Source organism: Podarcis tiliguerta (genome assembly GCF_965153285.1).
Source record: "Podarcis tiliguerta genome assembly, chromosome: 4".
Classification (NCBI taxonomy): domain Eukaryota; kingdom Metazoa; phylum Chordata; class Lepidosauria; order Squamata; family Lacertidae; genus Podarcis; species Podarcis tiliguerta.
This window is the reverse complement of record NC_139537.1, coordinates 31,178,893-31,204,871: the sequence shown is the minus strand read 5'-3', so window position 1 is coordinate 31,204,871 and position 25,979 is coordinate 31,178,893. Positions and strand designations below refer to the sequence as shown.

At 41.0% G+C, this 25,979-nt stretch overlaps 1 protein-coding gene and 1 long non-coding RNA gene across 48 annotated transcripts in view; one reads left to right on the top strand and one right to left on the bottom strand.

Annotated features, from left to right (window-relative positions):
* ZBTB20 (zinc finger and BTB domain containing 20) overlaps nt 1-25,979 on the bottom strand; it is a 500,505-nt gene that overhangs the window by 56,571 nt on the left and 417,955 nt on the right. For 39 of the 47 annotated variants that reach the window (XR_014510328.1, XR_014510329.1, XR_014510330.1 and 36 more), the window contains one exon: nt 91-185. Coding sequence is in view for 44 of the 47 variants with exons in the window: in XM_083437066.1 (XP_083293192.1) it covers nt 91-155 (65 nt within the window). In the remaining 3 variants the exon portion in view is untranslated. Of the gene's footprint in view, nt 1-90; nt 186-18,602; nt 18,701-25,979 lie in introns of all 47 variants that reach the window. The other 8 variants (XM_083437101.1, XM_083437086.1, XM_083437082.1 and 5 more) reach the window with 3 other exon arrangements.
* Nucleotides 1-25,979, top strand: part of LOC310676022 — a 135,995-nt gene that overhangs the window by 94,197 nt on the left and 15,819 nt on the right. The gene's annotated exons all lie outside the window — the stretch shown is intronic.

Genomic DNA, 25,979 nt, shown 5'->3' with positions numbered 1-25,979 from the left:
GGGGGGGGGGGGAGTATATGGTAGCCTATAATTCTCTGCAAAATTCATTTTTTGCTCAACATTTTTACACAGGATGCATAGTTAACTTACAGTGGTTTCTTGATGGTATCACTCTTCAGGTAAATCACTCCAAGTTTTAGACCTAGCGCAGACATTCATTGGGGCAGAGAAAAGCTGTGCCTGTACTGGAAAGAAACAAAATGAAGTATAAGTGAGTTATTTGTAAATGATCTGGAATCAGGGTAAACAGTTTGTAAATCATACTAAATTATTCTAGATACAAGTGAGTCATAACACTACTGGTAATAATTCTGGGATAGAAAAAGAAGTAGTCATTCTTCAGCCAATGCACAATTAACTTAAGGAATACATTTCAACAAGTGGTGACCAGCATTGGTTAGATAAGCTTACAACAACTGGACATATTCATGGTATCCATAGCTATTTATCATGGCGGTGATATACTTCTGAATACCATAATGTGAGCAAACAAAAAAGGATGGGCATTCTTAAGATGCCTTGTTTGGAAATTTCTGAGGAACAATTGGCTGGTCACTGTTGGAGACGGACTGCTGGCCAAGATGAACTTTGCACTGAGATCCAGCAAAGTAATTCTCAGGTTTCTAATTGGATTGTGCAGAATCCAAATACAGTGGTGCCTCGCAAGACGAAAAGAATCCGTTCTGTGAGTCTCTTCGTCTAGCGGTTTTTTCGTCTTGCGAAGCAAGCCCATTAGCGGATTAGCGCTATTAGCGGTTTAGCGGCTATTAGCGGCTATTAAAGGCTTAAGGGATTAGCGGATTAGCTGCTAAAAGGCTATTAGCAGCTTAGTGCCTTAGAAAAAGGGGGTGGGGAGCGAAAAAAACCCCCCAGGAATTGCAAGACATTTTCGTTTTGCGAAGCAAGCCCATAGGGAAATTCGTCCTGCAAAGCACCTCCAAAACGGAAAACCCTTTCGTCTAGCGGGTTTTCCGTCTTGCGAGGCATTCGTCTTGCGGGGCACCACTGTATATCCAAGTTCTAATGCTCTTCCCTGTGCACTGAATATTAGCTTACGGAGGTTGGTGGGAATCTTAGTTAGATTTGGATGTACAGTGCAGGCAAAGCATAACAGAAACTGTGAATGCCAATCTTTTCCTTATTTACAATGTCCCTTTAGAAAGGTATTGTCTCTGGTCACAATGTAACAGACCCCATTAGGAAACTACTGAATCTGATGGAACACAGCAAGGCAATTAAACTCCCACTGACAATTATGTCCCTAGACATCCTCAAAGCTTTTGATTGCCTTGAATGGAAATACCTATTAGCAGTACTAACTAACATGAAATTTGATCCCATCTTCTTACAAACCCTCAAACAAATATACTCCCATGCCTCAGCAAAATGCAGGACTGACAGTATGGACTCTAATTCCATAGCAATCCAAAGAGGCACAAAACAAGGATGCCCACTGTCTCCCTTTCTATTCATTCTGGCTCTGGAACCTCTAGCAGTCCAAATCAGAGCAACCACAGACATCAAGGGAGTGGAAATAAAAGACAGAACCTATAAATTAGGGCTCTTTGTAGATGACCTGATGGTCACAACACCAGACCCCATAAACACAGCAACCACCCTAACCAAAGAACTCAACACATTTGCAATGGTATCGGGCCTACAAGTAAACTGTGCAAAATCTGAGGCTATGTGTTTCACCCCACCCATTCCAAAAAGAATTTGCCAACATCACTAAGATAAAAGTGCCGCACCAAGTACAGATACCTAGGGATACGAATAACCAGAAACCTCAACAAACTATATCTCCACAATTACAACCCCTTGTGGTGACAATCAACAAAGACTTGGAACACCACCAACTTCACCCTTTCAGACAAAACAGCCATGATCAAAATGATCACCCTCCCAAAATTAACCTACCTATTCTAAACCCTCCCAATCTGGATTCCTGCAACCCAACTCTGCAAATGGCAGAAAAAATTACACTCGTTTATCTTCTCACACACAAAAAACAAGAATAAACCCCAAATACCTACACCTTGCCCCTTCACTACATTGCCAACCAAGTGTGCCACATAATCCCATACATTCTAGAAGACGAAACAAAACAATGGGTACACCTGGAGAGAGACATAATCGAAAATACCCCCACCATAGCATACCCATTCCTCCCAAACAAACTAAGGAAAATCCTCACAACACTAAACAGGTTCACACAGACCATGCTTAAGCATAGAAGGAAGAAGCTGGCAAACTGTCCCCAACCCCATCCCCACTAATCCCCTGGCTCATCACCCACTATTCCATCATGCAGCACAAAACTTCCAGATAAAAACCTGGCAAGCCCAAAGGCTTATATCGTCTAGCAGGCTTCTACAAAAATAACAAACCCACATCAAAACAAGAAATACAAGACAAACTAGGGGACACCCAAATGCCCTGGATGACACACCACCAATTACATGCCTTCTTAAACAATCCAGTAGTAAAAACAGCAGCAACTAGGCCCTTGACAACCTTTGGAAACCTCCTTCTAACAACAAAGGGACACGGCAAAGAGATGGTATCCATAATATACAAAATACTGTTCCAAAATCCCGCAGACCCCCTTGACATAATCAAAAAACAATGGGAGGATGACAGAACTCATCCTGAAACTCACTTACACATGGTACTTAACACCATAGGAACTAGCACTGATACATCAGGAGCCTCACCAAAATGCTGGAGAGGATGCACCTCCACAGCCACATACCTCCACATGTGGTGGGAATGTCCCAAAATCCAACTCTTCTGGACATCAGTCATACAAGAATTAAGCAAAATAACTACAGTGGTGCCTCGCAAGACGAAAAGAATCCGTTCCGTGAGTCTCTTCGTCTAGCGGTTTTTTCGTCTTGCGAAGCAAGCCCATTAGTGGATTAGCGCTATTAGCGGTTTAGCGGCTATTAGTGGCTATTAAAGGTTTAAGGGATTAGCAGATTAGCTGCTAAAAGGCTATTAGCAGCTTAGTGCCTTAGAAAAAGGGGGTGGGGAGCGAAAAAAACCCCCCCAGGAATTGCAAGACATTTTCGTCTTGTGAAGCAAGCCCATAGCAAATTCGTTTTGCGAAGCACCTCCAAAACGGAAAACCCTTTCGTCTAGCGGGTTTTCCGTCTTGCGAGGCATTCGTCTTGCAGGGCACCACTGTAAACAAGTATTAGAAGTCACCCTAGAACTTGCCCTACTGAACATCTTCCAAAATAATAAGGCCCACTCACATTATAAAGAGCTCATAACCCATCTACTCTCAGCAGCCAGAAACATCATAGCCAGACACTGGAGAGACCTGTCAAGGGTAAACATGGACCAATGGTATCAAATAGCAATAATAATAATAATAATAATAATAATATATTATTATTATTTATACCCCGCCCATCTGACTGGGTCTCCCCAGCCACTCTGGGCGGCTTTCAACCAAATATCAAAAACAATACAGCGTAGGGAAACAGCCTTACTAGAAAGACTAACCAATAAACTGAAACTGACATGGGGACAAACAGGAGAAGATGCCTTCACCCCAGTATGGTTCCCCTTTATCATATACATAGCCTAACAAGACAAGAATCCGCTGACAGCATATGAATCAATATGGCTAACCTGACCTAAAAACCCACCCTCTCATGCACTCACACACATAAACAAATCTCACTACAGCCAACCAAAGACAACCTACCACACCCTAGGTCACCCCCAACCTCTCTCACCGCCAAGGAAATATAACAAGTGAATAGAAAGAGAACCCACACAAGTGACAATGACACAAAACCCCACACATACACTAAGCAGAAAAATAGAAGCATTGTCACCCCACTTTACCCTATAAACCCCCTCCCCCCTTTCCCCCTCTTTTCTTCCCAAGCTAATACTGCATGCAACACTCATGTCTCACAACAAATGTAACTGATCTGTAGAAAACACAACTTGAAAAAAGAGACAATGCACATATTTTTGTAAACTAAGAGATCTTTAATAAAATTTATTTTAAAAAGAAAAAAGAAAGGCAAAGCATGCTACAGAAAGAAATAAAGCTCCCAAACTCAGAAATATAGGAAGCTGACTTATGCTTTGTCCATCTAGTGCAGTATAGTAGCTGACATGTAGTAGCTCTGCAGGGTCTCTGCAGAAGTCTTTAACATTGCTTGCTATATTATTATTTTAATTGGAGATGCCAGGGATTGAACCTGTTCTAGTTACCTTCCATACCATGAATTAGTTAAGAAGAGCCTGACACCAAAGAACTCTTGCCTTTACACAGAAGTGAAAACATGTGCAGATATTCTTGTATAAAATTTGAATCTCTTCTCAACGAGGCATGCAGTCATTCATACGTGGTTCCAGCAAGGATAACTGCTAAAAATACAATAATAATTTTTCTACTTTTCATAATAGATGTTCTCTTTTGTATAGCACTGAGGTCCTTGAAGCTGAAGTTTTATATGCTCATATTTTCATATGCAGTGTTGGCTTGCAAAGGGAATAAAGTCAGCAAAAACATTTTGGTATTTTATAAAGGCAATGCTGATTAATGGCCTTTCTACTTAACTCCTCATACTAATGCTTTGATTCTCCTCTTTCCCCCTTTCATAAATTGGATTGTGACCCTTCATCACTTGTTGACCTCCTTTCCTGAGCTGCTCATTAATCAGCACCTCTTCTCTGATATGGTCTGTCATATCCTATTACTTACAATGCACATAAGCAGAAGGTACATCTACCCTGCACCTCACACTGTACACGCTGGAAAGTATCTAAATTTAGTCTCTTTCAGAGTTCTCTTTCCTGCAGATATAAATTCTAACAAATCAGCATATCACCAATGCTTCCTTCCCCACCTCTGATATTTATTTACTGAAAGAACATCTCTGTGAGATATCTACTGAAAGAAAATATCTATTCAAACTTTCCAGTGCTTTTTAAACAAATGAGTTGAAGTTATCCCTCACCTTGTCTGATTGGCAGAGGGAGTCAAGAGAAAAGGGCGTTTGAAATTTCCTACTCTCAGTGGTTATGGCTGGGTGTGGCAGTCTTTATTACTGGGATAGTACCTTCTATTAGAAACATGCAATCAAGTGCCATCTCTTCATTCCCAAACCAAGCCTGGAAAAGACTGTCATATCCTACAAAAATGGATCTCCTAAGACAGAATCTAAAGAAAACAGCAGAAGACGTCATATGCCATCAGGGGTGCCATCTCCTAGGGACCAAGCCCTTCAACCCATATTATTGGGGAGAGGGTGCCCCCCATGTTCAAAGTGGGAGGAGTTTCAATGGCTGGCTTCTCCTCCTGCTGCTGCCATGGGGGGAAGGAGTGGGGAAGCAGTCCCTGGCTGGGGAAATGCACAAAAGGAATAAATTGAAAGGGCAGAAGCAATCATGCTACAGATTCAGTAAGTACCTTCTGCAGAACTCTTCTGCTGAATGCTGCACCCACAAAAGCAAATATATTAATAGGATCCTGTCAACTATCAGCTAAGAGGTGTATTTGCAAACTGATTCAATCGACAGAGAGCTTCTGTAGCAGGTGTGGGGAACCTGTAATCATTCAGATATTGTTGAAGTACAGCTTGCATCAGCCTTAGCAAGCATGGCCAATGGCCAGAGAAGCTGGGAACTCTATCTGCCCGTCACTTCCCTCTACAGCACATGCAAAAACCATCTTCTTGACTACTGGACTCATTATTGGTCTTGTCTACTCAATCCACCAGAGCCTGTTTTTACATGCAGGGAAAGTCCCTAACTCACCGATGGTTTGAGATGTATTGGCTACCCTCACCTGGTACAGCCGCCAGTCAAAGGCGTTCCAGAGGTGCAGCCACTGTTGCATGCTGACAGCTTCTAGGAGCCACAGGTGAAAGCTTAGTGCAGGGTGAAGACCAAAGGTGTATAAGCTACCCCAGAAGGAACATGACGTGCCCCCCAACAGAAGTAATAATCCTTCCCCAACGCCCCAAGGTGGGGCAGATTGAGTTCATCAACCTAGGAAGGTAGCCCACCTAGGAGAAGGAAAACTCTGACCCTAAACCTCTGCTTAGATTAGCTCTCTGAAAACAAGTGCATACCAATTTTGAGAAAAACAAGAAAATGTAATGCCATAAAAAGCTACTGTATGCTTCTGTTATTACCTAACTCAGATTTGTGACCTGGTACTGGATCATAAGAAACAAGTGCTCTAAAATATTAGATGCTGTTTTATTATCATTGGTATGCTAGTCCCCTATATCTGGACTATGCTGTTTTGCAAACTGTGCTTGGTGCCATAGCCAATCGTATTTGGATGGAAATTGCACCTAGAATAATCCAATGACCCAATTATGTTCCTTGCACCGAGAAGACATTTTTGTGGTGGTGGATAAACACAACAAACCGAATGCAGAATTTCTAATTTGGAAATCATTAAATTGAACAGGTAGCAGAGGAGTGAGGAAATTACTGAAGTTTGCCAGAAGTGGAACCAAGCATTTTGTCTACCATAAAGACTATAGAATACTACTAAAGACCAAACAATTATTTCTCAATGAGCAATAATTTCCAGGTGGACCATTAAATTGAATTGGAGGCTGCCGCAGTTTGCTAAGGGATGGGGCAGATTCCTGGAGGCCTCTGCAAATAAAGTAAAAGAAAAACATTTTTCTTCTTTTCCCAAGGGCAATCTTCTATTGAAATCTGGAAATGCAGTGAATGTTTATACAGTAAAAGTCTACATCGTGTTCCCATTGTTTGTCACACAGTCTCTCTTACTTATCTGTAACTAGTTCTCTGTTGCATTTTCATCTGACACCCTATAAAATTTCACTTTGCTCAAGTTGTAGTTCTTGCTCAACCAACTGCAGCTCAAATTTGGCACTGAGAAACGTAAGCTTTCTACTCTTGTCACGATGAAATGAATTTTCAGTTCCTAGAGGTCAAACAAGGACAAGGGACAGAGTATTTATTCAGAAGCTTCTGGAAAATTATTGCTTTTCTATTCCCTAAAAAAATTGATTTTGAAGGTCTGCACTAGCTAGCTCAGAAAGTTACAGATCTTTACCTTTTATATTCCCAATTTCAGTAACAGCATCCTTTACATGGCTAGCCCTCATCAGCACTGGAGGGTTAGCATTAGGCATAGCCTACCTATGGATCTGAATTTAAAAGCTCACTTGGAATAATCAGTAGCCCAGTAAACTGTGCTCTGATAGCTCCGAGGACTGTAGTCCAATAGTATTAGCTGCCCAACAGTTCCTAGAGTTCAAGGCATTTAGATGGAAATGAGCAACAACGTTTCCTTTACAATGCACATGTCACAGATTGACCTCAATAAGCCACAATAGCTCTTTTGAGTGACTAACCTTACTTAGCTGCAAAACAGTTGTGCTAGCGCAAGGATTAGCACTAGCGCAACAGGATCCCAAACCATCTCCTCCCCAAATTTGCTCTGGAGACTTCAAAACAGATTTAGAGGGTGCATGGGAGAGAGGGAAAACATTCCATTGCACAAGGAGAAATCTCCGTTGACCTTAGTGCTAAGTTGCATACAACCCTATACTTCTGTTGATGCAATCTAGAATTGCATTATACTTCTTAGCTACCACACCACACTGCTGACTCATGATCTTTGTTGCGGGTACTGTTACCAAGCAAGGTGTCACCCATCCTGTGTCTGTGCATTTGATTCTCCCTACCTAAATGCAACAATTTACATTATCTCTGTTTCTAGTACTGGTCAGGTTCCCCATTCTGTTAAGACCATCTTGAGTTTCAGTTTCTGTATTCTAAGCCCCCACATAATTTGGTGTGATCTGTAAATTTTATGAGCACCCCCTTCATTCCCTTTATTTCATTTTTATTGATTTTTATGTAGACAAATATAAATGAAAGTAAAATACAACCGAACCAAATATAAAATAACCAAACACCTCCCTGAGCATTAATCACTTCCTGTTTTCCATCAACATGCCTCACAGGTAGTATACAGTGAAGAAAAAGAAGATCGACAAGGAGCAAATTACAAAGTGAAAGAGTTATGAATTCCACAGCCTCACATACAGGACATACTCGAAGCACTTTTTCATTTGTGTAACTAATAAAGTTAAATCAATCCCTGACAAAACTTGGGACTTTTTATGCCCTCTAAGGACATGGCATTCTAGCCATTAATAAATATGTTAAAGAGCACCCAAGGCAGAAGCTCATGACACTCTACATCACTTCTCTCCAGTTTGATAAGTATGGTATGGTTAATCAACCATCCACAAATCTATATAACAGTACTATCATTAAGTCCACATTTTATCAGCTTGCTGAAAAGAAGATAATGGGGAAAACATGCCAAATGTCTTGCTAAAATCCAGATATACTGTATCTATGTCATTCTAGAAGGCTAGTAATTGTATAAAAATTGAAGGGATAAGGTTGGTCTGCCACAAGTTGTTCTTGAGAAGCCTATGATGGCTCTTTGTGGTCAAAGTGTTCTGCCCCCCCCCCAACCCCTCACAGATTTGCTGCTTAATTATCTGTCCTGGAACCTTTCCAAGTCTGGATGTCAAGCTGACCAGTGCGTAGTTGCCTGGATCCTCTTCCCCTATTCCCTTTTAAAAGTTGGGGACATTTGTCTGCCTTGAATCTTGTGGCACTTCACTCATTTTCCAAAAAAAGAAAGGAAAAAAGAAAACTATGACAGATAATCTGAGATCACATCTCCAAGTTCCTTTAATACCCTATGATGCAATCTGTTATTAACGTTACTAAGGCATTTCCAATAGCTGGGTGAGCATTCATTTATAAATGTAGGTGAAGGGGTGAAAAGCCAGAGGAATCAGACCTTGCAGGAAGGAAGGCAGATGTAATCCAAGTGCACATCAAACAGGAGAAGGATTAGGGCCATGACACCAAGGATGAAAGGGTCAGGCAGGATCAGAGGCCAGGTCCAAAGATGAAACAGCACATGACTTGAGATTCCTAGAGAGCAATAGGCACCGAAGTGGCATGTGTCCAACTGTTAGTAAACAAGGCCAGTTGGACTAAGCAATAGGCTTGGAAGAAAAGAATTCATAAGAGCATGATATGCTCTTTACTTGAGATCTTGAGAAAGCTCATCATCATTCAGAGGGTTTGGTTGATCAGAGAAGGGCTCAATCTTCCTGTTTGTCCTCCTTGCAGCAAAATATGACCCAACTAATGACTAGCTAATGGTTCTTTCCTTCTTAAAAAAAAAAGTTTATTCACACTTCAGATCAGCTGAAAAGTTCTAAGTCACCCTCTGGCTGAGCAGGCAGACAATAGATTGCAGTCCCTATTGGCTGATCCAGAGCTGTGGTCCAAAGATGAAACAGCACATGACTTGAGATTCCTAGATAGCAATAGGCACTGAAGTGGCATGCGTCCGTTAGTAAACAAGGCCATTTGGACTAAGCAATAGGCTTGGAAGAAAAGAATTCATAAGAGCATGATATGCTCTTTACTTGAGATCTTAAGATCTTGCTTTAATACGGAGAGAGTACTTTGGTAAAGTGTCCCAAGGGCAGAGAATGAAGCTTCTTCATGCAGAGATAGCACAAATTCCACAAAGAGCTGCTGCTACTAGAAGGAGAGTTGCCACCACCTAAAATCACCAAAGATTGTGAAAATGAGGAGAAATTGGCTGTGTCACAACAATGTATCCATCCAATCCATTGCTTTGGCTAGTTATGACAAATGAGTTTTAGGAACATTTCATTGCCAAGGAACCCTGTCAAAATATTGGTGATTTTTCCAAATCTGTTCAAAATCACAGATATGTCAACTGAAGCATGAGAAGAGGACATTATTTCTCAAGAAGCAGAAAACAACAACAAAAACAACATTAGAAGAAAATGACGGGTCTATTTTCTGAAAACTAGTTCAATTTACTGATACTTTGCTGCTATCTCAATTTCAACAGCATCTTAGGGCCAAACTACACATTATGTTATTCACGCTTTTTTAAACGTGTGCTATTTTAATTGTAAAGGGAAAACAACTATGGGGCCCCCATCTAGAACATGCTTCAAATCTGGATTGGGACCCCAGGCCCATTTCCTCCAACAACAACAACCACAAGATCCCCATGTCTGCTATTTGCTCCTAAAGGTGCTGCTTGTAGCATCTGCACTTTGGGGGGAAAGTAGCAGCCAGGGATGCAGTTTTGGTGGGAACCGTGCGGGGCCCTGATTTGGATCAGGAGCACATTCCAGTTTAGTGCTTCACGTGGCTACTTTTCCAATGAAACTTGCCAGCTTAAGCGTGCGCTCCCCCCCCCCCATGTAACTTGGCCCTTAGCTCCAGTATTCAGCAAATAGTTTGCAAACTATTTGCTACTACTGAACTATATGAACAACCTCCCTGCTGGCTGCTCCTGGTTATTTATGACTGTTCCTCAACATAACTTGCAGAGATAATATGTCAAGCAGTCAATACAAAATTCCTTCATATAATGCTGCTTTCTGCATATTCTCTGTTACATAGAGATTATCTTCACTGCATAAGAGATGGATGAAAATTATGAGCAGATTATTTTGAAGTACTCCAGGTGTTTCACCCAGAGAATGTACAAAATAATTGTGACATATGCACAGTTCTCAAGACCTACTGACCTATTAACCAGAAGATGTGCATACTGCCCGATGATTATACAAAATAAAGTTGAGATATGCACGTTCCTCAAAGCCTCTTGGGGATTACACACACACACACACACACACACACACACACACACCAGGAAATCTGCACAATTTCCTCTTTCTGGAGAAATTATCAGTTGTTATTCACATTATTGTGAATTGGATTGTTGTTCACAATCCAACTTATATTACATCAACATATATATAAAATTAGTATATGCAAACTTTATGCAAAATTACATTCTTATATGCCTAGCAAACCTTCTCTTTATTCTCAGGATCCACAGTTAGGAGTGAAGAAGAACCTGTTGCTTCACATCACACAACTTTTCGTTCCCAAACCATCAGACCGGGATGGCCCACCCATGAGGCAAGGTGAAGTGACCATCACAGACGGCAGATCCCAATGTAGATCTTCATATCGGGTTAGGTGCAAATTCACTTGTTGTGTAGATCTAACAGGTCACTCTAATCTAAACCTCACATTTCAACCAAGTTAATTACAGGGAAATATTCAGGGGTGCTGACTAGAAAAACTCACTGCTCTAGAAGTTATAAACAAACTACTTTATTGTGAAGGATTTTCAAAGCTACTCCAGATATGAACAGCTGTTAGCAAAAGTATGTAAAATATACTAACTATAGAAGAGTTACTTGTTGTTCCGACTACAGTCTCTCACCACAGCACTAACTGAAAATACACAGTTGGTAATATAAGAAAAGCCTGCTGGATCAGGCCAGTGGCCCATGTGGCCCAGGATCCTGTTCTTACAGTGGCCACAGTGTCTTTGGGAATCTCACAAGGAGATGTACACAACAGCCCTATCCCCTTCTACGGTTTCCAACAACTGGTATTCAGAAACAGACTGCCTCCAACGGTGGAGATCTGTCAAACTCACGAGTAGAGTAGACCCACTGAAAACCATGTGTCTACTCTAAGTATGTATTAGTTGGGTATCACCCATCATTGATAATTCTGCTTCAGCCTCACTTTTTGTAACAAAGGACTAATGTTAAAAGAACTGACTTCAATCTATAGCTGCAGCTCCTGCAGACAGAATCTCTCCAACAGAAAGCCACTGAGAGATGCATCATTTTATTGAGTTTTGAAGACTTCAAGAGATCCAGAATTAGAAGTAATCTCCAGTCTCAATAACCCGAGAGCTCTACATGAGAGGCAGAAGGTATCAGGAGAATGGCTGTACTCCGCTGACATTGATTTCTCCAGACTTTTGTCTGTGTTTCATTTGGAGGTGGTTACTGTTACAAGTAGCATGAATAATGTCTCTGTTAAAAACAGAGCTTCAGTTGTCTTACATACCCCCTGGTAACTGAACATCTAATAATAGCAAGACATTTTCAGGTACAAAATCTGCCTTCCTCCCAGACATACATACTGTATATGCTGTCTCATATGACTTTCAATGCCTCACTGAAGAAAGTAATGGTAACATTTTTATAGCTCTGCCTTGCACTCTACAGAAGCAAAGGATAAGACTATATACTATCATATTTTGAGCTATGGGGACTTTTTTAAAAGAAGATGATAAGAAGACTGGTTAGTCACTTGCTACACAAAGGTCTCTAAGTTACTTAACTAATGCTACCTCCACATTGTCAAATTGTTTTCCATTCCTATGCATTGAATAAGATAAGCCCGAGAATACAGCGGCACTTACCCACAAGTAAGATTTACCTTTGAGCAAACATACACAGTACTGCATAATCAATCTCTAAATTAATGCAGAACTCTTGAGGACATGACAGTTCTTTTTTGAGTTGATTTAATACACAATATGCTGCTTTTCAAACAAAGTTGAGCTGAAAGCAGCTCACACCTGTAACACAGCATTTATTTTTTTTTGTTCAAATTGTTTCTCTTATATACTAATATGTACATTCTTTTTCACAGAGCCGGAAGTCGTTTGTTGAATAATATTATGGGTGCACATAGCTCTTTTGTTTATTTACTATGGCAGAGTTGCCATATCCACCAAACTGAAAATCCGGACAAAGTTGTTGAACTTTTTGTACTGTACTGTATTTTTTTTAATTCAACAACTTGTTTGCAACCAGAATGAAATGCAGCCTCTGAGCCTCATAGTAACATTTTGTGCTCATTTACAGGGCTGCCGGAAGTACTGTGGTCTAAACCACAGAGCCTAGGGCTTGCTGATCAGAAGGTCAGCGGTTCGAATCCCCGCAACTGAGTGAGCTCCCGTTGCTCAGTCCCTGCTCCTGCCAACCTAGCAGTTCAAAAGCACATCAAAGTGCAAGTAGATAAATAGGTACCGCTCCAGTGAGAAGGTGAACGGAGTTCCCGTGAGCTGCTCTGGTTCTCCAGAAGTGGCTTAGTCATGCTGGCCACATGACCCGGAAGCTGTACACCGGCTCCCTCAGCCAATAAAGCGAGATGAGCACCGCAAACCCCAGAGTCGCCCACGACTAGACCTAATGGTCAGGGATCCCTTTAACTTTATAGTCCCTATACCTAAAATCCCAGAACCAGAAAGAGACAGCATGGAGACAGGGACACAGACATCCTTTCCTCTTTTCTGCATACAATTATTCTGTTCCAATTCCATTTTTTTTTTAAACCCTCAAATATAGCTTCCCTATCATATGAAAAAGGAAATGCCATCCTGTTCTAAACATGTGTTCTTAAGATGTGGGGAAATTTTAATGAGGCCCACAGCTTTCTCCATGGCAGCATTCTAATTAATTACATTAGATAGTTGCATGGCAGGAGGTACCCCGGCTTTGCACTACAACATATGTACTGTAATCTTTAATTCAGCCCCAACCTAGGATCCTCTATTTCTTGCTTCAGTTGAGAGTTCTGCAAATAGTCTTGAAAGCTGCATAGCAGTAAGTCAAAACAAAACTTTGGACGAATATTTGCAAAGCCGACTGAACTGACTTCAAGTAGGCAAGAAACATCACTGCATCTGGAAAACGAAACTTGCAACTTATTCTGCTTTACCATCTGGTGTCAAGAACATATTCTACTTGGGAGTTGCATAAGTCACGAAAATAAGTACACAATTTCCCGTACTATGTTTTCCGCCACTTGAAATGACGCACTGCAAAGTAAACCAGATAAATATGCACAACTGTGCCTCACTCCAGACGACAACGTGTATTATATAACAGCAATTCTTGACACAAAGATTCTTAACTTAAAAGATCATGACACAAAGTTTACCCAGGGGTAAATGCTCTCTGTGTTTGACACTTGGGAGCAAGTGCTTTGGATAGCTCTGTCTCAGTTCTAACATTCACCAACCACGAGAGAGGGAAAGAGACAGAGAGAAGAAAAGAAAAGATAATGAAAACAGTATGACTGGTATATAATATATATACAGCAGTAATTTTAACTGAGCTGGATGTGAGCCCAATTGCTTCAAGAAACTGCTATTATTTGTTTAAAAATCTAGGTGAAATAAGGAGGCCTTGTTTGTACCAGCCTTGTTAACCTATTAATATGTGCCTAAACTGATCCATGGACTGGTATAGAAGAAGAGTAAACTTGCCACAACCGAACCAAACCAGGGCACATAAATATTAAATAATTAAGCCACGTATGTCCATCTCCCTCCTAACTAATTCACCAGATTAGTTAAAAACAAGCAATGTGAGAAATACACAACAAAAATTAAGTGTTGGGGACTATACTTATATTTTGGAAGTTTAAAGGAATTGTATATTTTGCTTTTTCTGATGAGCTACTGCAATATCAATACTTTTCTTAAAGGAAAGGTAGTGGAACAAATTGAGGAATTTTTGAACAAATGCACCTATGTTGACATACCTAGCTACAGGAATGCACAGAAAAGCAAAGCAAACACAAAAAGAAACATATGAAATTAATAGAATTGATATAGTCACATGTGAAGATAAGCCTTTAGGCATCAAATAATATTTCCAGATCAGATTAGAAAGAAATGTAAGGACTTTTACACACTTGAGGATTAAATTGATTTAAATTTGAACCAAGCAAATATAAAACCTACATTGGCTAGGAATGTACATTAAATTATTTTCTGCATTTTACCCCACAGTAACAACATTCACACATGTCATTTTAATACCAAATGTGAAAAATAGATATTTTCACATACAGTGAGTTCTTCATAAAATGACAGAATTCTATATTTAGAGAACAGACACACTATGGCACCAACAGTTATGAAGTAACACGGGCTCATATCTGAGATCAAACAATGCCTCACACACAGTTTACTGAACTTCCCCTCAGAAAATGCTGAACTTTTCATTTAGTTCAAATGGCCAACCAATGGCCAATTTCCATCTGACCACCTAGTGTCATGGTTCCATATGACCTGTACCTTGCTCTGAGATGGCAAAGCATTTGTCATATTGTTAAGCAAGAGTACATACTCAGGACAACGTAACACAGATTACCTATGTCTTAATTTTTAAGAAAACTTGGCAACGCTCTCTTGCTTTGTACACTTAAAATGTGAATAACCCTTGGTGAGTCCAGAAAAAGTAAAAGTAGACTGCACAAAACTGAAGTCAGCGCAGCCCTTTTCTAATATAAATTATTTTGAAATCTCCTAGAATCAGAGCTAAATTCTCTTCTGGGATATGTAGGCATATGCCCGATTGATTTTAGTAGAAAAGTATCCATGCAAATGAGGTAAGAATTTGGTCCCCTTTCTTTTACAAGAAAGACTAATGATCAAATACTTTTCTCACATCTCTGTCTGCACTTTCACAGCCTGGTTACATTGATTTGTGTCTCATAAGTAGACATTTCCTTTGTTGGTTACAAATCAATCTTATAGACTAGGCATGACTGTACATTCTCCCCATTTCAACACAAGTATGCAAACTTCTTCAACAACCTTACACGAAATACCACTAGAATTCCAGACATCCCTTGGAAAACAGGAAGCAGCATTGCATTTTCAATTAATGAAATTATTTATGGAAGCGTAAGTGCCTTCATAAATACCAAATCCTGTAACTTCCTGGCTAACTGATATATAATATTCCCTTTCAGATATGAGAAATCTTTAGAGCAGCCACTCTAATTTCAGTTGAATATTTTTCAAAGTGCAGTTTAGAAAAGCAGAAATGGCAAAGGGTTGAGACTCTAGTAGAATTGGGCAGAAACACAGGTATCCTGTCAAAGGAAAAAGCTTGTCCTGTTGGTAATCAATAGCAGAGATCTTTCTGTTCTGGGTATGAAACTTTAAGGCAGATTGATATTCTACTACAAAGCAATGAACAAAAAGAAGTAAAATTATCAGTCAACCCGATTTCTATTTTTCATTTTTATCCATATATATTTTCATTTAATACTACAAAATGATATGAGAGTGTTCTAAAGTGCTGCTACTCTTGTCAGAAAGGCAATCCTTTCAATGAGAACAGGAAGGGATTTAAACAAAGACAATTTAACAGAATTTGCAACATACTTTGAAAAATACCAAATGCTGATATTGTTGTTACCACAACACTACATCTAAAAATAAAAGCCAAATGCAACCAATTAGTTAAAAAATGTTTTTCCTGCTTGGCCTGGGGCAATACTGTACATCTCTCTCCATGGCTAGATGAAAACAGCTGGGTCCCTTCGTCTTATCTGTTGGTTGTCTTCCTCAACTTATTAGATGCCAGTTCAGAACAGATAATAATCCCCTCGGTCCAGCAGGAGGAAGTCCAATAGTAAAAAATTCCAGAGGTTGCCCTTTCCTGCAGTTTCCAGTTGAGTTTTCCCAAGAAGCAAGTTTCATGTGCACACAAAATCAACTTGTAAGCTTGAGAAAAGAAATGTGGAAACAGGAGAATAACAATAATAAACACAAATCTAGGCATATAGGAGTCCTGTGCCCTTTGGTGAGTCCTAGTACTAGAAGCAAACTAAGAAACAGAATTTCAATAAAATAAATCACTTAACTAGACAGCCGAAATCTTGTGTTCGGCACAAAATTCACCCTAAAGAGGAATACCTAATGGCACTCAGAAGCACACAAGAAGAGCCCATCTATTCAAACACTGTTCCCACAGGTGGCCAACCAGAACAGAAGCCCATAAGCAGAAAACCTTAGCGCTCTCCCCACCTGTGATTCCCAGTATTCAGAAACATGCTGATTCCACAAGTGGAATAGAATATAGCCTTTGGGACTAGTAGCCATTGATAGTTTTTACAGCAATGCACTCCATGTGAGTCTGCCCTTGAGGCTGTGCTGGAAGCTGCAACTCCCTAATTATCACACACATGAATTACTGAGAAAGCCAGATAGAATTGGCAAGGTGAGTCCAATGTGTGGTTAATGTATCCTTGCGGGAGAGGTGGGCGCCTGGTGTCCTTAGGGAGGCAGTTGTTTGCCCTCAAGAAACTGACATTGGACCCAGAGGACTACAACAACCACAGTAACACTGCAATCTATCTGCATTTTACTTGTGCGCATTAAACTTTACAGGTGTGGCAAAAAAGAAAAAAAGAATTCACAAAGGGACAGGATCCAGGAAAAATGAATTAGGTAATCCTGTCCACCATTGACAATACACGATTTTGGCTTTAGGTGTGACCAGAATGGAACCTCCGCCAAGTTGAGAGCTTACTGTAGAACCCAGCTGCCCATAGCTCACTGTGGATGGGTAGAAAACTGTTCTAGATGGGGCTGCACTCCCCCTTTAGGACCAGGCACATAGTTTGGAGGTACAGTCATACCTCGGGTTAAAGTTGCTTCAGGTTGAGCGTTTTCAGGTTACGCTCCGCGGCGACCTGGAAGTAACGGAATGCGTTACTTCTGGGTTTCGCCGCTCACGCATGCACTCAAAATGACATCATATGCATGCGCAGAAGCGGCGAATCATGACCCGCACAGATGCGGGTTGCGTTCTGCTCAGGATGCGAACGGGGCTCTGGAATGGATTCCGTTCGCACCCAGAGGTACCACTGTACTTCTATATCCATTATTGTGGACAGAGGTTAAGTAACCTTAACCAGCTTTGGCCGGTACATCACCTATGGCTGTTCTTGGCCAAAATGATCCACGCACTGGTAACTTCATGACTGGATTACTGCAATGTGCTCTTCATGGTGCTGTCTTTCGGCTTGGTTTGGAAGCTACAGTCAGTGCAGAACATGGTGGGTAGGCTGTTAACTTGGACAACTTGCCAATAACATATTATACCCATTCTGAAGGAGCAGCACTATTTGCTACTGAGCATATTTGGGCATATAAAGTCCTACAGGTCTCAAGATCTGCCCATATGTTATAATCAGGCAGAGATGCCCCCTTAACTATACAGCATCTGCTGAACATCCACTGTACATGAGAGGGCATGGTCAATAATGGCACTCCAATAATAGAATGCCCTCCCAGGTTTGACTGGTGCTGACCAGTGTCAGTTAAAAGTATATTTATTTGCCAAGGTCTTTGGCTAACTGTTCATTGGTGGAGATGGACAAGCTTGCCTTTTGCTGCTTGTTACTACTGTACCATATTGGTTTTTATTTACTTTTGGTTTTATTATTTTATTATATTGTACCCAACTCTGGAATTATTTTAATGAAGAACAAGCTAGAAATTTCATAAATAAATGACAACTTGTATCACATGCATGCAAAGTCTGAATATGAAACTAGCATTTTAATGCAGAAAGAATGGTAGCGGAGTGGGAGTTTATTGGCGTTTCTTTAAAAATATCACTAAAATGTCTAAATTGGTCTGGCCCACTCCTGAGTTGCACTTCTCAATAAAAGCCCTATGAAATATCCAGTCCAGAATGTCAAATTAATGTTCCATTAAATTGAACAGATTTTACCCATGGTTTTGTATTGACTCTGTTCATAACTCTCATTTTGACACACTTTTCATGCACTTTCCCCCACCTAGAGTGCTTTTCATGGTCCAAAGGTATTTTCTGCCCGACTAGAGAACAATTTCACCTCCTTCTCACCTCCCAGAATAGTACTTTGGAGTCGGTCAATTCACACACAGATCATCCCTTGCACTGCTGCTTCCCTTTCTGTCAAGTTCCAGATCTTCTGTGCAGGACTAGCAGCAGATAAACGTACGATTTTGTTTCAGCGGATGAACCATTGTTAAGCGTGCATTATCTAGTCCAGCAAGCCAATTATTTCTAAGGAAATTATATAAAGCCAAATTTATAGTCAAATTTTGATCTACGTTGAAATTTACATAACTTCTGGTAAATATAGAAAGGCTCTCAGCTGTCTTAAGTTTCAGCAGACATTTGTATTTTTAAAGGGCAAATTAATTCAGAATGTGGGACTATGGATCTAGTATGGGATAAAGTTCCTGTGCTTTAGTATTTGCTCATAAAGAATTTCTTTTGCTAATGTAGCTTCTTTCATCAACAGTGCTACAACAGTGAGAATCCCATACAGAATTCCATGCAAAAAACATGATTTTGCCCTTTAAAAATATATTCATTCTATTGTTATCAACAATGATTAATAATTGCAGGGAGAGTTCTGAACTAAAGAGCCTGTTTTGGCAAAGGTCCACTTACATCTACCATTTTTATTTTTTTTAAAGTGATTTGTCTGTTTTTTTTATCTATAGGTTGGGATGCTACTTGAGCTATTGTTGCCAAACTCAGCACAAGGGTTCTCAAGGTGGTGGGGGGAGGGGTGTCTGTCAATATTTGGACACTGAATCAAGACCGTGAACTGAAACATCACTTTGGTATGACTTAGCCTGCTTTTTGGCACAGATCCAGCTGCCTTTTGAGATATCACCGCCAAGCCTGGCACAAGGGTTCCTGTGGTGGGGGCAGTTTTTGTTGACATTTGGATGCCAGGCACCATTTTGATTCAAGATGCTGAACCGAAATGTGACTTTGGTTTGAATTCACCTAATTTTTGGTATGGCAGGCCCAAACTCATACAATTATACAATCATGATATTGTTTGGTTTCTAAAAAAAATCCTGGGCAGTTTGGGGTACTTCCTGCTAGTAGTCACATAAAACTTTATTTATTTATTTATTTATTTATTTAATCTGTATACTGCCCTTCATCCAAAGATCACAGGGAGGTTCACAACATAATACTACTAATACAAAGGCTCATTCTCATGATGCCACTCTTCGGACCTCTCGTGGAGGAGGCAGAAAAGGAGAGCAGATGTTGATTACAGGGTCTGGGATGGTTCATTTGGGGAGAGGGGGGTCCTAGAGGTATTGCAGTTCTTAACCATGTAAAACTTTATAGGTCAAAACCAGCACTTTGAATTGGTTCTGGAAACTAATTGGCAGCCAGTGCAGTCAGGCCAGGATTGGTGTTATATGCTCAAGCTGCCTTGCCCCAGTAAGCATCCTGGCCACTGAATTCTGCACCAGCTGAAGTTTCCCAACCATCTTCAGATTCAGTCCATTGTATAACATGCTGCAGTAATCTAACCTAGAGGTTACCAGAGCATAGACAACAGAAGTTAGGCTATAGGGCCACAGATGGGCCACCAGCTGAAGTTGATGAAACACCACCGTTGATGAAACACACACCACTGAGGCCACCTGAATCTCAAATGACAGCAAAGGACATAGAAGTACCCCAAAACTGCATACCCACTCCTTCAGAATGAGTGTAACCCCATCAAGAGCAGGCAACTTCCCATCCATCCAGTCTAGGGAACTGCCCACTAACAGTGCCTCCATCTTATCTGTATTGAACTTCAGTTTGTTGGCTCTCATTCAATCCATTATCAAGGCAAGACAATGGTCCAGGACGTCCATGCCACACTAAAGAAGTAGAGCTGTGTGTCATCAGCATATTATTGAAAACGCTGGATAACTTCACTCAACAGTTTCATGTAGCTGTTAAACAGAATAGGGAGTAAAATGGAACCCTGAAGAAGCCCACATTGAAGGCTCCCCGGGGTTGAAGAACACTCCCGAAGCATCACCTTCTGGAAACAGCCATCCAAGTAGGACCCGAACCACCGCAAATCACTTGGGCAAAAATGGAAGATGTAAATTATTATGGTCATGCAGTTGGGTATCACTCTGGGTACACTTCTATACGCAGAGAGAATCTTTGCGGGGTCTCTAAAGGGAAGAGAATAGGTTGGGAGAGGGGAAAACACACAGGTAGATAAATGGGATCGTGGCCATTTATCTGATTATTATGAGTGAGATATATATATTCAGTATGATACATCAATATATTTCGAATGTGTATAGAAGTGTATCTTGTTTAGTGCCAGACCTATATATCTTGGCAGAATGAGGAATGGCAGAATAGCCAAAATATTTTGGCAGAATCAGGAGTGTAGTTTCATAATTGCAAAAGTTTTATCTGGAAGGTCATGTAGGCAAGGGCAGAGGAAGGGGGGTGCGGTGGGTGTGAACTGCCCCAGGTGTCACCACTGATGGGGGGTGACAAAATGCCGGGTGGCCTTCACCGTGGCGCCTGCAGCACACCCGAGCCACGTGTCTCTCCTGGGAGAGACGCAGTTGCTTGTGTGCATGCAGGCTCTGTGCTGCCCGAATGGTCCACCCGCTGCCTCCCCTCCAGCTGTAGGGCAGCTGAATGGGAGGAGGCAGGCAGACTCCAGAGGCCCCATGGTGTGCCCCACTCCTATGGGCGGGTCGCACCCCCACCCCAGGCGCACCGCCCCAGGCACCTGAGTGGCTTCCTCGCCACTGCATGTAGGAAATTACCTTTTCTGCTATACTATTAGTCTTAAGGCAGAGTGCAAAGAAGTTTTATCTTAACAGAATTCAGCCAAAAAAGCAAGGAAAACTCTGAAGACCCTCAGCATGAAAACTTTGCTGTTGGATTAAACTCCTGACTCACTCTTTCATAAGAAAAACACTAACATTTGAGTCACAACATAAAACAGTGACGACCAATGCAAAGAAACCACACAGAATGCCTGATCCTATGGATTAACATAAGAAAAATAGTTTGTACTGATGTAACCATGTTAAGTAAGGAAAGGTCATAAAGCTCTGCTGTTTTGTCATTTTAAAACCAAGGCAAACCACTTACGGCCTTTCTAGTTTATAGCACAACGATTCTTCATTTTGTGTGCCAGACCTAAATGCCTTCTCTTAAGGAAATACTTCTAAAGATATCACATTTTCAAAAGGTAGCACATTTCCCCAGCAATTCATTGTTGTGAAACTGCTATTCTTTTACCAGCCTTAAGGCCAATCTGATTTGGCAAAGGTGTATAAAACGTACTTTCGCCTAGCACCTACTGAATAGTCTCCATATAACATCATTGATTTCAAGGGACAAGTCCCAACCCACCTATCGCTGTTCATGCCATGTTGTGACCCAAGTACTAATGCTCCGTTTTTCAAAGAGGGAATTTGCACAGGAGCCAAAACAGATTAATCTGAAGGCCCAGTTTCAAGCCTGCAGTCTTCAGAGTTTGTCTTGATAATTTAGCTGGCCTTTCTACTGAAGGAAAGCTGACAATGGACTTTTTTAGATGTTGCCTTGAGACTAGTCAGCTACAACTCCCATACAAATCTGCTCTTTGCGGGCTACACACTGAATTTCTCGTGATCAGAGCCAACCTTTTTTCAAAAAAGGAAAACTAGTTTTAGTAGTCCCTTGTACCGCCCAACAAAGCCACCCATCTTGCAGTAGCACTCTCTCCAAACCCACATCATTACATGAAGACTTTGCACTGGAACTTGCAGAACTATCCTGCGAACACTGCAATGTGGTGGGTGCATGCTTTGAAATGAAAACCTGGAGAACCTCTCAGTATATAAAATGCACAACCCCCAGACATGCTTTGAATGAGGACTCCTAGCTGTGCCTGCCCTCATCAGAGGAATTTACGCTGGCACAGTTGTGCCAGGAAGGGTGAGGAAGAGTTTTGGCACAGTGGCCCCAATGGTTGCTTGTGTACAAGCACTGGTACTAGGAAATGGTAAATCATTTTAACCAGTCATAATATTGCATATTAGCAAGGTTATAAGCCATCCTGGGACCTTATGGTGAAGGGTGGGTAAGAAATCTAATAAATAATCCTAATAGGAAAGAATATGTCTCTATGAGGAACTACTACCTGATTCTATGAATTATTGTTACTGCAGCAGGTCATAGGATCAGGTTCTTAAGAGTAGGTAAGAAGGTATAGGTAAATATAGAAGCATGTCTACATGTTGTAGGCTGCAACCAAAACTGCTCAAGCTTAGATTTTATTTATTTTTGCACATAAATCTGTAGCAAGTGACATATGCAACCACATTCACGGCTTCTACTTTCTTATGCAGATGTACATTCATATAGTGATTTCTTTCCAAGGAGCTTCTGCGGATTATTTCTAGACAGATGCAAACCACCATGCTTACTTACCTCCTGCCCTTGCCAGTTTCTCATTAAAAACCTCATTGTGGCACATTTATTTATTTAATAAAACGTATATACCGCTTGATTGTAGAAAAACCCGGAAAACCCTCCTCAAAGCGGTTTACAAAAAGATAAAATAATAAAAACGATAAAAATTCAAAACCATACGTTAAAACGTAAGCGGAACAGGCATTATGTGGCACATGCAGTAGTGCCAATTTATGCCAATACAATACTAGGCTGTTAAATAAATTGTTCTTCCCCTTGAAAAATGCTTGGCTATACCATTGCCTGAGCTCTGATTAACAGAGGCTAAGTAATTTTCTTCTGTGTAAAGGTTTCCTAGAACAGCAAGAACCTTCAACAGATTCCCTGCCATTCCCCACTGTTGCTGTTCGTCTTCTGAAGTTTACCTACAAACCAGAGGCAGACTTTTGGCTTTAGAATTTCAGCAGCGCCCTGTGGGATGCCAAATTCAGACACACACACCCCACCTCTTGCCTTCCGTTGTTTATCATTATTGCAGTGCCCCCTGTGGCACCCTCTCGGCTTGGCGCCCAGTACAAGTGAACCAGTCGCACTGTCCTAAGTCCGCCTCTGTACTAACCCCACCTCCTGTCACATCTTTGCAGCTGCACACATGGTTGGATCTACATCAGAGGTAGATCACACACCCTTTGGGATTTGTTTATGGACAGGGAACACATCATGGCACCAAGCCTGTCTTTCCTTTGCTTGCAAAACTGCACCAAGTCAAGTCTTTTTCCTTTCTCCAATTCTACTTCACCAGGATGCTTTATCAGTAGTCTGCATAGGCATATTATTTCTCTTGTTCATTCTTATATTGTTTCAAAACTTAATTCCATTCTGGTTTTCCAGGATCAGATTTGTTTTCCTTACAAGAATATCCTCTCCCTGTAATTTTTTTATCATGTCATTTTATTTATGTCAGTCTTTAAGTCAATCACAGGCTCCTCCATGTCACACCACATCACTGCAACTTCTAAGCATTTGGCCAGAGTGTTTATGTTTACATCTAGCTTTTCATTTATTAGGATAAATTCTCCGTCCCGCTTTCTCACCTTTACTTGACACTGATTTTCTACTCTGTTCAGTTCACACTGAGCATGGAGGGAATTAAGTACTCGTGGAGCCAAGTGTTATCTGTCACAGACTGATTGACAGAAAGCACGCTGCCTGCAAGCACCGAGACGCCACAATTTGCAGAGCAAAGTGAGACCTCTGCAGTTGTTGTGCCCTCCTTGATTGGATAGACATTTACAGTGTGACTGCTGATCATGGTTAGCCCAGAGACTCCCCCCATCCACTTCATTTCCTCTTTTCAGCTGCCAGACCAGCAAGACAAAACTGGTGCCCCAAAAAATCTGAAAACACAAAAAGCACATCTCTACTAAAATGAGTATGGGAAGTGTGTTATCTACTCCTTACTTCTTTCACCCTGATTAACCTTCCTGCTGTTTCTCAAGCACCAGTTTGGTATAGTGACTGGAGTGTTTGACTAGGACTAGGTAGACAGGTTCAAATTCCCACCTATCTATGCCTAACCTACCTTACAGGATTATTGCGATGATAAAATCAGGAAGGGAAGAACCAGTAGGTTGCCATGAGCCACTTGCCGGAAAGGCAAGACATAAATGCAATAATGTGTTCTTCATCCGAAGATTTTTTTCTTAATAACATTACACCTGCAATGTGTTATGCATTTTATGGACTAAATCTTATAGAGGGATCCAGATTCAGACTGTCAAATAACAGATAGGATTGGGGTGGGGTGCAGGGCACTATCAATATATTATTGTTAGATGTTAGGAGACTATCACTTCAGCAGACCTGATGCTTCCTGGCTGCTATCTGCTCTGATCTTTAAAGGCACTCTCATCACTTGTTCCGTACTACAGTATTCTGTTTGTGAACATTGATTCATTGTTCTAGAACTGGACAGTGTTAAGCAGGCTGATTAGCATACATGAAGTGCTAATTGTGAACACTACTATCTATCTCTGTGAAGCTATAAAGCAGGGCCTATACTGCATAGACCTCTTAGGAATTGTGGTGTATAACAATCTGCTAAAAGGCAGACAATAGAGGCACAGTCTTTAGTTTATTGGTGAATTTATGGGAAGTTTTAGTTTACATAGCTCAGTAGCTCACAATTACTGCACTTAGAAAGACTTGATTTTTTTCTTTTCTTTTTGCAAGGTCTCATGGGAAAGATATTTTGCATACAGAGACAGTGTTGCCTGATAAACTGCACGTACAGTATATCTATCCGAGGCAAACCAGAGCAATTTGTCCTGATGCTCACAATAGTTCATTTATAGCAATGCTTCAGTCTTGGCCCATAACCACACAGGCTTTCCCTCCCTCTGACAGTGCAACAGGGCTTTTCTACCTTCCACAAGACAGTGAAACTGTCCTTCTTATCTCATGTTTTCCATGAGACTTGCTGCTTGCAGTTGGAGGGACCACAGCTGCTTGAAACATGCTGATAGAGCTATTTCACAGTTGTATTCCAGCAATGCATCAAAGTGACTTTATCACCCAGCAGAGTACTCTGGGGTAAGAGCATCATCTGCGTGAACTCAATTGGATGGTAAGTTGATTTTGAGTTAAAGATATATTGAAAATGAAAATAGGATTTTTGAAGTAATCCAAAACCAACAGTAACATAATACCAAGAGCTGTTTTTAACCTCTAAAGGCCTGAATGACGTATACATTCCTTTCCAAAGGCAGGAGAGGCTAACAAGATGCCCTCCAGGGCTACAGCTCTGTTCATCCCTGATTCTTGTGAGCCACCCTGAGATCTTTGGATGAAGGGTGGGAGATAGCTCAGTTGCTTAGAGCATGGCACTGATAATGCCAAGGTTGCAGGTTCAATCCCTGTATGGGACAGCTGTATATTCCTGCATTGCAGGGGGTTGGACTAGATCAGTGTTTCTCAACCTTGGGTCCCCAGATGTTGTTGGACTACAACTCC